This window comes from Melozone crissalis, unplaced genomic scaffold (genome assembly GCF_028551555.1).
Source record: "Melozone crissalis strain CALT ecotype California unplaced genomic scaffold, PUWL_Pcris_2 ptg000027l_1, whole genome shotgun sequence".
In the NCBI taxonomy this organism is placed as follows: Eukaryota; Metazoa; Chordata; class Aves; order Passeriformes; family Passerellidae; genus Melozone; species Melozone crissalis.
Window position 1 is genome coordinate 25,267,991 of NW_026535805.1, and position 12,908 is coordinate 25,280,898.

The window sequence follows — 12,908 nt, forward strand, 5'->3', positions numbered from 1 at the left end:
TGACTGGTTTCTTCTGCTGAAGTCAAATTTAGGCTATTGTTTTGTATATAAACCAAAAGAATTAAATTTTAAAGAACATTCTGTTCAGTTTTTCTTCCCTTGCTCCGAGAGTGATTCCTGTTTGTTAAGACTTCTATTAAATTACTCCCAGAACAGCATTTCACTGTCTTTTTATAGTAGACAGGCTGATGGACTCCATGACCTTTTTTACTTCTGATTTCTGTGATGCTTTTTTTCCTCAGACAAGAGAGAATATAAGGGACTGCTGGGATATTCTAATTTATGGTGATAGGAAGCAGAATACAGAGGCTTAACTGCAGTTCCATGGTGAGATGTGCCACTATTCTAGTATATGGAAAATGTATAAATCGCTTTTGATGGAGGTTATTTGGAGAGAATGTAATGAATGTTGGGAAAATTCTCCTGGGAAGTTTCAGTTCTAATGCTTAAACTCTTGTATAGGATGTTGTCATATTGAGGTGTGTATGGGGCCTGTGTTTGGAGCTGCTGAGGAGTTTAGATTATGTGCATATCCATCAATGTAAAAGCTGACAAAGGATTGTGATTAGGGTGGAATGGTAAATGTAAAAAAAAAAATCAGAAACTTGTGTTTTTGTAAGGGCTCTGTGTAGGTGACATGAATATTTCTAACACCCAATTGATTCTGTTTCTGTGAGTAGAGGGCAGCTAGTAGAGGGCATAATTCAGGTAGGCATCAGATCCCCTTGAAGAGTGATTCTGGCAAATAGGTGCAGTCAATATCTTTTTGTGTTACAAAATGGGTGATAGTGCAGAGCCTGTATTCCCATTGATTCCCTTTGTGCAGGACAGAAAAATGAAATGCTTTTTAACTAGCAGTAAATCCATGAGAGAATGAAAGTAGTCATCATGTAATCTTTTACCAATAATGCATATATAAAAATATACAGAAAACACAGACATTACGTTCTGATCTCCCACTTTTAATGTTTACTGTGATATTTTTATCTTGTTTGGATGGGGTTTTTTGTTTGTTTTCCTATCTCTGCAAACTGCAAATTTATCTTTTCATCTGTGTAAGTAAGGTATGTGTAAGGAAATCAAGTTACTGAGCATCATTAAGAGCATGCTTCTTAATGATATTAATACTTTAGTAATGCTACAAACTAATAGTTTTCTAGGATTGGTGATTCTTCGTGCAAAGCTTTTCCTATAACTTTACATTTTGGACAGTAGATAGTATCATAAATCTAAATGACAACTTGTACAGTGTCTCATTACATGGACATCTGCAACCACTGGGTGTAACAGTCGTTTCTGTTATGGCAGCAGAGCCATTTGCTACTCATAGTGTTAAAACACGGATATGAACACGAGAAACTGAACAAAATCTCTTTGTGATCATGGTTCTCACATTTTGGTTGCAGATTCAGTCGTATCTTAGATGTGCTTGTAAGCCTGAAATCAGTTTGGATCAGAGAAACTTAAACCAAGTTTCTGCTTCAGTGTGCTGTTAAGCAAGTTGAGAATGGAAAAGCAGAGTGATATTGTGAATAGGGAAGATGATGTGATAGATTGTACCCAGGTTTGTGTCCTAATGGAGGAGCTTGTTAGGGAGCTCACTTAAAAAACAGGTGCCAGCTCTTTAGAAGGTGAATGAATACACGCAGTGTTCTCTATCTGCAGTATGGTCAGTGCCTGTGCTTTGTTGAAATGGAAAACAATACGCTGCTTGAAATTTCAGAAACGACTATTTTCAGATGCCACAGTATGTTAAGCCTGGAAAACTGCAGAAACACTGACTGACTTTTTCTCCCCTCCCAGGTGATCCCCAGCAGTTAATACCGGCGGGCTCTCTCCGTAGAAAGAAGCTGGCCAAAAGGCCTGGGTACATGAGGCCGGAGGCTCAGTGGCAGATCGAGTTCCAGTCCCCGGGTGCCTGCGCAGCGTCCAGCCCAGCGGAGCTCCAGCACGCCAGGCAGCACTGTGGAGGCTCTGAGGGATCTGCTCTGCTCAGACAGTGCCAAAATGACCTGGAATTCCTGCACTGTAGTGCTGTAGCTCCTGCTAATGGGGTGACAACCTTGACCGCTACTGGAAACACTCCAGGATGCTGTGAAAATCTTTCTTGCTGCACTAGTCCACGGTCAGACACCACAGGAATAGGGGTCTGCCCTGCTGCCACAACAGGCAAAGGAGATGTTTCTGCTGTGTGCTGTATGCGGCAGAAAAGCTGCAGCACCAAAGTGAGCAAGCCCCCAAACATATATGCTTTGGATCAGACAGAAATGAATAACAACTGTGAATATCAAAGCAGAGATGGTATTTCTCATTCTACTGGTGCACAGGATAGCTTTAGATCAAGTTTCAGTTTCATACAGCTCTCCCTGAACTCGGCCTCTGGAGTAAATGATGTGGAAGGCAAATCTATTGAGGAAACTGAGATCGTTCTGCATCCCAAAACCACAGGCAATCTGCAGAAGCTGGAAGAGATGGCACAAGCTCATGGGCCCTTGGGAGATTTGTGTTGCTCCTCCAGTTCTGGTGAAGATTTGCGGCATGAACGTGAGAGCCCAGTAAATGATAAATTACAGGACTGTGAGACTGTCTCTCTCTTGGATATAGACACAACATTTTCATATTCTACAGATTCCTCGGATGCAGCATCTGCTGGCTCTTCTGTCACTTCAGGCTATGAAAGTAGCTTTACTGTCAGTGACCATAACTGGGATACTTTGATGAAAAAATATGAACCAGTGCTACAGGATTGCTTGCTTGGCAACCGCAGTACGTTAAAGGTCAGTAGTCTCACTTTGTTTTTGATACCTTGTCCTCAAAACATTTTATCTGTAGTGCCAAAATCAAAGTTTATTTAGGAGTTCAGATACTACTGGCTTTTGTGGCCTTTGTTCAGAGTTTTGCCGTAGACCTCTGCATGATAAAAATGAGATAACAGGATATGTTTGGTTCTTTAAAAATAGGTGATATTTTTGCAGTACCCTATTCTATGTTCTACTGAAACTTTAATCCTCTCATTTCTAACATCACACATCAGTTTCTGACTTCACTAAGTACCATTTCTTTTCACAGGTGGCTGTTTTGTCTGCAGTTTGGGTTATACGTAGTATAAAATTAGGAGGTGGTAAGAACTCTTTTCTTGAAGTTTCATGATTTAACAACACCAAACTTTTTAATTGGAAATGTTGAAGTTGAGCCAAAGACTTCTAAGAATTAGGTAACTTTGTGAAAGTAGTGTGTAATCTAATAGGTGCTCTCTCTATGTGACGTGACGAAAAATGGGAGTCAAATCCCTCTCTGCCTCCAGCTGGGAACTGAACCTTTTTTCTTTTCCCCTTCTACCCTAGGGGAGTAGTGGGCTGGTGAGTCAGGAGTCTTTTTGCATATATATATGTTCCCACATTTATACCTACAATGTATACAGGCAGTGTCATTGACCGTGCTCTTTATAGGACAGGGGTGGGGAAACTTACGGAAGGATTAGCTGTGTTATATTTTTATGATGGTAGGGTGGGCATTCTGAGCTTACCTGGTTAAAGGAGCCAAATGTTGGCTTAACTGCGCAGACAGGAAACATTAATCTAGAAATTATTATGGACACAATGGATTGCACTAATTTGTTCAAGGTGCACTGAGTGGATAGTGGGGATTTTTTTTTTTGGTAGAGTTGTTTGGGTTGTTTTTTGTTTTGTTGTTTTTTTTTTTTTTTAATTTTATTTTAATTGTCTCACTAGTGCCCGAGTTTCTTGGTTGCCTTTCAGAAGCTCAGATCTTTTTAACTTCTCAGCTCAGACACCTACCTGGTGAGATGTGCTGTATTGTCTTTAGGCCTAATGAAACAACCTGGGGAGGCTTTGCACAAACCTCCTCTCTGGGCAAGACAGGAAGCTGAGAAACATTTATTCTTTCCTTGCTTGCCATGACATTTAACCTGAGCTTACAGTGTTCCATAGTTCTTTATTTTCATAGATTATATGTGTAGAACTCAAACTAGGTTCTCTTATTTACAGACTTCACACACAATTACATGGAGCAGTTTCTTTGTTTTCATGCCTGGAATTGCAATGTGCCTATAGTCTGAGATGGTTTGGGAAATTAATTCCCTGCAAATTTGGGAACGTATAATGCAATCAAAATACGAAATTATTTTCCTTTCTTTTAAGTATTGCTTATTTGATAGGCACAAAAGAAACATTGCTATCTTTAATTTCTGTATTCATTAATACATTGAATGGAGAACTGGGGATTTGTGCCCTCAGATGTCTTTGCCCTTGGTTAGCCAGTCTTGTATGTTTAATTTGAAGCACCTTCCTATTGTAATGATAATGAGTAGAGTCTCAAAGTTTTCAGAAAGGAACAAAGGCAACAGTAGTCAAGAAAAGGAGACAATACCAAAGTTGTTAAAATTATGCTTTCTCTGTACTTGAAAAGTGATCTTCATCTGATACACATCTAGGACATGCCACTCTGAAGCACAAGCAGGTCTCTGATTAGCTGAGCTCCCAACGTCCCCCAGCCTGCAAATAGAAAGCACTTTACAGTGCAGCATCAGTCAGTTTGCCGTGGGCGTGCCTGGGCTGTGGTACCCAGGCTGACTTTAAATGACCTGCCACTGTAGGGCATGATGGAATGAACACTGCCAGCAGCAGCAAAGCTGTACTCTCAGTATAGGTCGTTGTTATACATCATGGATATGAAAAAAGTGTCACTTGAATCATTCCTACTGCAAGCTTCTTTAAAACTCTATAAAAAGTCGGGCATAAAACACAGAAAATAATTTATGGTGAGGGTTCAGAGCTCCTCCCTTCAGTACCATTTTTGCCTTCCTCACTAGCCTCAGAGAATAAAGATTGGAGTTTTGGGAAGTGAAAACTGAAATAAAATAAAGCACAGAAGAAATGGGAATGTGTGCAATGTTTTTTGTTTGTTTTCCTTCTGGAGCGTCCTGTAGTGTATTATTAATCAAACATTTTGGATACTCTCCTGACTTTATATTTTATAGTTTGTTTCTTACCAGTCCACTTTCACATATCATATTTAGAGGGAAATCTTGAATTTATCGGTTTGTGTGTTGATTGTCTAATTTATGTGTTGATGTGTAGTCTTGATAACTGAGTGCTTCTATTAACTTGTTGACTGGTTGTACCTCTTTTTCTAAATATGAGGATTAAATATGAAAGAGCTTCAGGGAGAAGGGAAATATTTTTTAAGATTTCTTAAGGATATCCAAACTATGGGTTTTTGTGCTCTCCCAAGCACTTTCAGGCTTTGGACTTTGAGAATATACACTGCCTCTTTTTCCAGGCTCACCTTTTTCAGGGCTGATAGTACAGATTTGGTACAGATCATGCATAAATTTAATAAGAAATACATTCCAGTCTTGTAACTGCAGCTGTGGCTGTCATGGCAGTGAGGAGAGGACTAAACCTTCTAACCAATTTCTTTTAACATCAAAAACTTGTCATGGCAGTGAGGAAAGGACTAAACCTACCTTCTAACCAATTTCTTTTAACAGCAAAAACTTGTAAAGGCCTTACAAATTTTTAGTAAATTTAGAAATTTGGTCCAGACTCTTGATGTTAACAAAGAGAAGAATTAACCTCTGGAATAAAACTTTAATATGGTAAGTTTCTTTTGGAATGTGAGAGAGTACTTTGTATGTGGTTTGGGTATTCTTGGTGTTCTGCTTTTTTTTCTCATCTAGCATTTGCATTGTGAAAATGCAAATATCAACATTATGTAGATAAGTCTAAATTGTGTTTTAAGGAAACTTTTTTGGCTGCAAATTAACATTCTTTTCTCACCCATAACATCAATATACCTGTTCCAAAGTACTCATACTGCATTTCTGTTTACAGAATAAAATGTAGTTTGCATATGGAAATTTTATATTTGTTCTCTGCAAAACTCAGGTAAAAAATTGTCAGAATGAGCTTGGGAACACACTGTTGAGTACAGTGTGATCAGAAGTAGATGTCATGCTGACAGAATTCTCTAATAATCATGCTTTCATTTATTCAAAGGGTGAAAAATATCCTACGATCGCACGATCTCCTTTGCTTTTCAAGAAATATCATTTGTTATTCTCTGTGTGTGTTTGGACTAAAGCCATGCTTGGCTCAAGTAGCTGCAGTTCAGCTGACTTCCAGTTAGGTCTATTTAACAAATGCTGGGCTTAACTATCAACATTTGGCCATTGTAGTGATGTAGTAATCCATTAAATTTATATTGTGTAAAAGTAGTCTGTATATTTTTAAATGCAGCTTCTTCTTAACTAACTTTTTCTCTTTGAATAGTTAAAGTCCTTGATCTTACGGCTTCAGAGGCTTCAGGAAAAAGCAATAGAGGAAGATGACTATGATAGAGGTGAGAATTGCTCCTCCCTACTCCCCACTGGATCATGCTGCTTTTTTTTTTCCCTTTCCCTCTTCCTCTATTAGTTTTATTTTATATTTCCTACATAGCAGTGACTAGGTGTGGAAAACGAGTTCAATGAACTGTATTGTTTATTCTGTCATATGGCAGGAAACAAAGTAGGTCAGCAGCAGGTAGCAACAGTTTTTATTTTCTTGAGCCACATCACCATGTGGCAAGGTTGAAATCCAAATACCCACCATCTGGATCAGCTGTTTTGAAGCAGCATGACTGAAAAAAATGCAGAAATGAATGGAAGCTTCAAAAGGAGAAAGGGCAGGCACTGGTTGCTGACAGAGTGAGATTTGCTACTTGCCACATTTAGTCATGACACTACAGCAGGGCTCATAGAAATAAGGTCAGTAGCTATTACAGAAAGGAATGATACTGTCCTGTGGGATTAAGTTGATGTCCACTGAGTTCAATCCAATTCAGCTAGACAATATGGTGGTGATGCAGCTGCTGGCAAATATCTATCTTTGAATAATGCTTTTTCTTTCAAATGCCTTGGCACTTCTGATAAGTTTTGTGTATGCACATTAATAATTAGAGCATCTGTTAACATGTTTGATTTCTTACTGTTCCCTGTTGTGGTAGTCTGTGTTCAGGTACTCACATTTTGAAAATCTTGAGGTTCTAAGGTAAATTCTTCCTGCTAGGTCTGTCTTCAGCTGTAAGAGACTGCAAGCATTTCACTGAGATCTGCATGGTTACTTCAGAGAACAAGTGTGGAAAAAGGCAGCTTCTTTCATCCCACTTTAATATTCTTGGCTTTTAGGAATTGGGCAGTGGTCAGACTTGTGGTTTGTCTCTCCAAATTACTGCGTGATGCTTTGCAGTTGTACCATGACTGTTTTCCTGCCCCCTAAGATGTCCCCAAGATGAAAATCTGGTGTCTAGGGGGTAGATGCGTAGCACTTTTGCAAGAGTGGTTCAGTTGGCCTCTTAAAGGCCTGCCTGTGTGTAGGAGAAGAGTCTGCTACTGCCACAAGTCATTCTTTTAGTGTGGCATCTCCTGATGGGGAAAACCCTTAGGTGTGTTAAAATCTGAGGATGTAGTAGATATTTATGAGTTTAGTCTCTGTCAAATAGACATTATTAATGGTGTGCTTTACATGTGTAACACTCATAACTCTTCTTTTTTAAGTGCCTGTGGGTTGAGCTCACAGTTGGAGACTTCCCAACAGCTGTGTACTCAGTGTGCATGGTTACCACAGATTCCAGCTGGGATTCTCTAGGCAGTCAGCCAGTCTGACAGCAGTGTTTCAGTGTATCAGGTGTGACATCTCCATGTGATGCCATATAGTGTTGACCACAGGGAAAAATGATGACTTAGGTTGAATCTCACGCAGAAAGCTCTTGTGTAGTTTCCTGGGCACTAGTCTTGTATCCTTAAAACAGGACCAGTTGTCTGTTGTCCATCACTTTCTCCTTTTATCCTTTTCAGTTCCACCCTAGTTATCAAGCAGGGTTAGCACACCTCGTTGCATTAATTCCCCTCAGGTAAGTGGTCTGACTGGAATGTTATTTCACCAGGTGTTGTGGGCACAGAGAGAAAAAGTGATAAGGAGAATCCACAGGTGAGATTACTGTTTTCTGTGCTAAGTCTGGCATAAACTGACAGAAAACATTTGTTCTGGTATGGGACTGGACACTGAGGTGCTTGAGAGACTTGAACTTAAGTTCTTCCATCTCTTTGAAAACTAGGTACTGTTGTGCTCAGAAGATTACATGCTTCATGCATGCATGCAACCAGGCATCCTAGACTTTATCAGTTCCTAGCTTTTGAGTGTTCTATTTCTGATACAAATATCAACTGGGTTTTTTTTGTTGGTTTTTTTTTTTTTTAGTGGCTACTTTTCATTATTTTCATGGAAGCTGAACTGGCTCCCTTAGACTGCCTGTGTTTCACAAAAGGAAAACTATCTTTAAGATAAGACTTGCATGGAGAAAGTGTTGTGCTGCAAGGAGAATCAGAGCTGTGACCTTCCCTCCTCACCTTGCAGTGGCAAAGCTTTCCACCTTTGCTTTTAGAGCTACGCTGCTTCCCTGGCGTGAAGTTTGAGAGCTTGTTAAATAGCTCACAGATTGGCCCAGTACCAATTTCTGTTCAAGTGAAATCTGTAATTAGCCTTCTTTAAAGGGGTCTTATTGCCAAATATTGCTAGCAGGGAACGGAATTGCTAAATGTGCAGAGCTGTGATGTGGGGCATACATGGTGGTGAATTATCAGGGAGTGGGAGCAATGAACCTGGTGTATGGGGAGGGGGGCTGAGGACAATTTAACTAATGCTAGAGAGAAAATTACTGATCCTGTAATTTGTGGAGTGACTCTGAGTATAGAGTGTGTCCTCTGCTAAGAGCAGAAGTGTTTTGAATCAGAGATGATGGTAGTGTTGTGTGTGGTGCCAACACAGGTCTTGCTCATTTGGAGGTGCTGCAGGGGAAGGATAGACCTAGTGTGATGGGAATAGCTGTGAAATGCCCTGGACATGGAAGAGGTGAATAGAGAGGAGGGAGAGCAGGTGGAGGAGGGGTATGTGTGTCTAGACTCCCAAGGGAAATGTTAAACTGCCAATAAATACGTTATCATGTCTAACTACTGCATTGGTGCTAGAGTCTTCTCTCCAGCCTCAGCCATTATCAAGATCTTAACTCCAGAGATTTTCTGACTCCAGCTCTTTAAGAGCCATCTAGTCTTGAGGGAAGGCCTCTTGGTGGGAGGGAGATGTGTTAGCACTTAAAACTCCTCTTAGTGCTCAGAATTGTTTTCTGCTGTCTGACACTTCCAACTTCACAGCTTAAGGAGAGACAAGCATCACAGGTTTGACATGGTTGCTTTCCTGCTCTACAGAGCTTTTTGAAAGCTCCTGTAGTGTAAGGTAATCATTGAAGCTGAATTATAAATAAAGTAGTGTCTCTACAGGGAGGGAAAAGGGATGCACCGTGTTTTCAGTTGTGGCAACAAGACTAGGAAATGACATAGAAATAAAAGCCAGCTTATCCCCCTACAAAGCCATGGACAATTACCTTGTTGCAAACAGCTCAGGAATAAGGGTACATTTGTTTTTCCACCTTGCAGGAAAAACACAGGAGAAATGCATGCTGCTTGAGCTGTTAGAGAGCATGGTGTCTTCCAGGTTAATGTTAATGCATTACCATTTATTCACAGAATGAGGGAAGTTTATTTAGGGCAGCCACAGCCCTCCATTGTTGTTTAAGAGGCAAGACAATACCTGCTTAGGTCTTCAGCTTGTTTCTTTCTAGTTTTTCAGTTCTTTAGGTAAATCTAAAGATTTATCTGAATTTTTGTCTTTGTTTTCCTCCTCCCCTTAAGCTTGAGAGGTGCACAGCAGAAATGACTCTTGCTATTGAATGGTTACCTTTGCCGTGCCTCTGCAAGACCTGCCTTGGCATGGTTAGGGTATTGGTGTAGAGGAGCTTCAGTCAGGCATTCAGAGAAGTGCATTTTGTCCTACTCTTTCTGGCAGTGCTGAGTGTGCAGGGTGGGGAATGTGCTTGTTCCAAGAGCGTTGGGGGCTGCTCGGGGTGGAGGCCCTCCCGTGTTCCTCATTGGTGCTCATTTTCTGCAGGTCACAGTGCTGTGAAACCTGCAGGGTGTTCTCTCTTAGTGCTGTAGCTGTCAGGGGTTCTTTCAAATGCAGATATTCCTCGGCTGTGAAATGGTTGTGTGAAATGCATATTCAGTGAGACAAATATCCTCAGTCCCAGTATAATTTTAAAGAGGAGCCCTTGGGATGTTATGTGTTTTATTGCTCTTGCTTCTTTTTAGGTGCTGAAATATTGGGAAATAAGTGATTTTTTTTTTTCTGTATTTACTTGTGGTCTCCTCTTGATGGCCACATTACTGTATATTTCCAAAGCAGGTGGTGTACCATGGGAATATAAGCATTTTGCCTTGCATAGCATATAGGAAAAATTGGTCTGTTCTCCAAGGATCACTTGGAGTGTTGTCATGGCTCATTATTCATGATGGAGCTTGACAGCTCCAAGGTTAAACACACTGCTGAATACAGGAGGAAAAAAAAAAAGACTGTGTATTTTGTGTCTGTGGGAGTTGTGCTTGCAGTAGGAGTGAGTGCATTTTGCTCAGTACAAATCTATTGCCCAAACATTTGCAAATCTTTTTCCTGTTCTTTGCTGCATGTTCTTATCAACCTTGCCTGGTGCAAGAGGCAAGTGGAGTGGTAACTGTCAGGACTGAGTCTTGCTGCTGAACTCCACTACTGGCTCACACACCATCTTGTTTCTGAGCAAAAAGTTTCTGCAGAACTAATGATTCTTTTAAATTATGATAATTATTTTTAAAAGAAATTTCTTCTTTGCAGATGCCTTGCTTGCAACTGGTCAGGAATGGTAATTCCCCCATGCAATTCAGAGTTAGGGTTCTTCAGTGAAGGTCATCGAGCAGATCAGAGCAACTCCTCATCAGTCCAACATGACAGAAAGAACACAAGCATTTATGCCTGTGGTGGCAAAATCTATCCTATCTCAGCAAGAAGTATTCATGCTGTAGATACATTTAATGTCATGTAAGCCTTCAGTTATTTTAGGTGAGCTTGCAAAGGATGAACTGTGTGAATTGGTGAGCTGCCATTCGCTTGTGCACTGTGTGCTCTGCAGAAAAATAATCTCTAAATGTTTTTTCTTTTTATGTTTTTGCTCTTTGCTTGTGTTCTTTAAGACCTCTTAATACCAATTGTCTTTTCCATATCTCAGGATCTGCAGGGCATCCAGGACACCCTCTGGTATGTGTAGGAGTTTGAGTCTAATTTTGCACATTTTCCCTTAATCACAAGACTAGGAAGGGAAAGGAAAGACTTTGTAGCTGTTAGTCTCCTGTAGGTTTACATTATAAGAGGTGCTGTTGCTCACTTGAACCAACTATTTGTTTTAAGGCAACTGCAGAGAAAGTAAATGAGAGAGAATCATGTTCAGTAATGCTTGGGTTGAAAATGTTAAATGGCACTCAGAGGAAGGCCTTTGCCACTTCTTACACTGGTACTTGCAAATACTGAATTTTGCAAAAACTCTGAACACCTGGCCAGATGTGTAGCCATTTGGTCTTTACAAGTTTCTTTTTGCAGTTTAAACTGGAGCAGTATTTTTCCCAATTTGGAGTACTATTTATAATCATAGTTCTTGAACATTTGAACTAATCTGATATTCAAGCAGGTGGGTGGTGTGTTGTTCTTTTTGTTGTCTTTTTTGTTTGTTTGTTTTTTAATTTCTTTTTTTCTTGGAAGAGCTGTTTGTAGATGAGAGTTGGATAGAATCCCTGCTTTACTGTGCTTCTATTATTTTGAACTAAACTGCTTGCTTGACAGATGGCTGCTATAACAGGACACAGAAACGAAGGCAACTTGGCTTCCTTCTGAGGAAGGACAGGGAATTTGAGAGAAGCTATATCTGGAAATAACTCTCGAAGAACACGTTGCTTTGGATTGGACTTGTTTCAGTGTGGCATGTACCTTTGGAAGTTAAATCTTCAAGCCCAGCTGTATGTTCAGTGAAGCTGTCTGGCTGAGGCTGCTGACTAAATAAAAAGTGGTGAATGCTGGAGGAGCAGAGCTGCTGTGACATGGGAGACTTGCTGCAAGCTTGTAACTTGCAGTTGCAGGCCACTGACTTGTCACTGGGTTTGGGGTGGATGGAGCAAATAGGGCTTTCTGTGGTGCCACACTGTCAGAGCCTTATTTCATCTCAAGCTTGTAGAAGCTTCCTGAAATCTGTGGGTAAGCCTTCTAGGTTTCATTTTTCATTTTTATAGCTTTTCTGTAGAGCTGTTAAGAGGATGGGGGGAAAAAGAACTTGTATAAATTCTCAAACCCAAACCTTTGTTACGTGGATCTTGCTTACCTTGTCTTAATCTGATAAATTCAAATAACCTCCCCAAAAGAGTTTGGAAGGTTAAGGATAGCAAATGCTTATGTGAATTATACATTAGACTTAAATTACTTTGCAACAAAACAGTCTTGCACCTCTACCATCTTGTCCATGTTCTGTAAGATAGTGGACTGAAATGAAAAACAGAAGTTCTTTTTGCACATATCCATTTTTTGTTTGGTGCTACTTGAAACTCTGGACTGAAATGCTGCTGTTCAAATGCTTCATCTTGGCTTCTGTCCACAAACAGCAGTAACAACATTACTGATGATTTTTATGCAATCTGTGTTAGGCCTATCCCATTGCTATTGTGCTTGGTTTTGTTTTATTTAATTGCAAAACTGAGCAGGAGTCACAATTTTAAGGTATGAATTTCCTTATCTTGCTGTCAGGTAGACAACTGGGAAAACTTTTTTTACTACTAAAATAGTATTAAATAGACCAATGCTTATGACAAGGAGGTCTGCTATGCATTTCTGGGTACTTTGACTTCTTGTTTTCAGTAATTACATGAGGAGCACATGCATCTTCAGCAGGTTCTTGAAATTCTTTTGATGTGAATTCTTATTTTAGACCAGTTGTTCTGTTTC

General features: G+C 40.1%; 1 protein-coding gene across 3 annotated transcripts in view; it reads left to right on the top strand.

Moving 5' to 3' along the window:
* The first annotated feature begins 262 nt into the window (after positions 1–262).
* Positions 263–12,908, top strand: part of DISC1 (DISC1 scaffold protein) — a 172,935-nt gene continuing 160,289 nt past the window's right edge. For all 3 annotated transcript variants that reach the window (XR_008483208.1, XM_054280106.1, XM_054280105.1), the window contains exons 1-3: positions 263–327; positions 1,804–2,777; positions 6,294–6,363. Coding sequence is in view for 2 of the 3 variants with exons in the window: in XM_054280106.1 (XP_054136081.1) it covers positions 1,872–2,777; positions 6,294–6,363 (976 nt within the window). In the remaining variant the exon portion in view is untranslated. The remainder of the gene's footprint in view (positions 328–1,803; positions 2,778–6,293; positions 6,364–12,908) is intronic.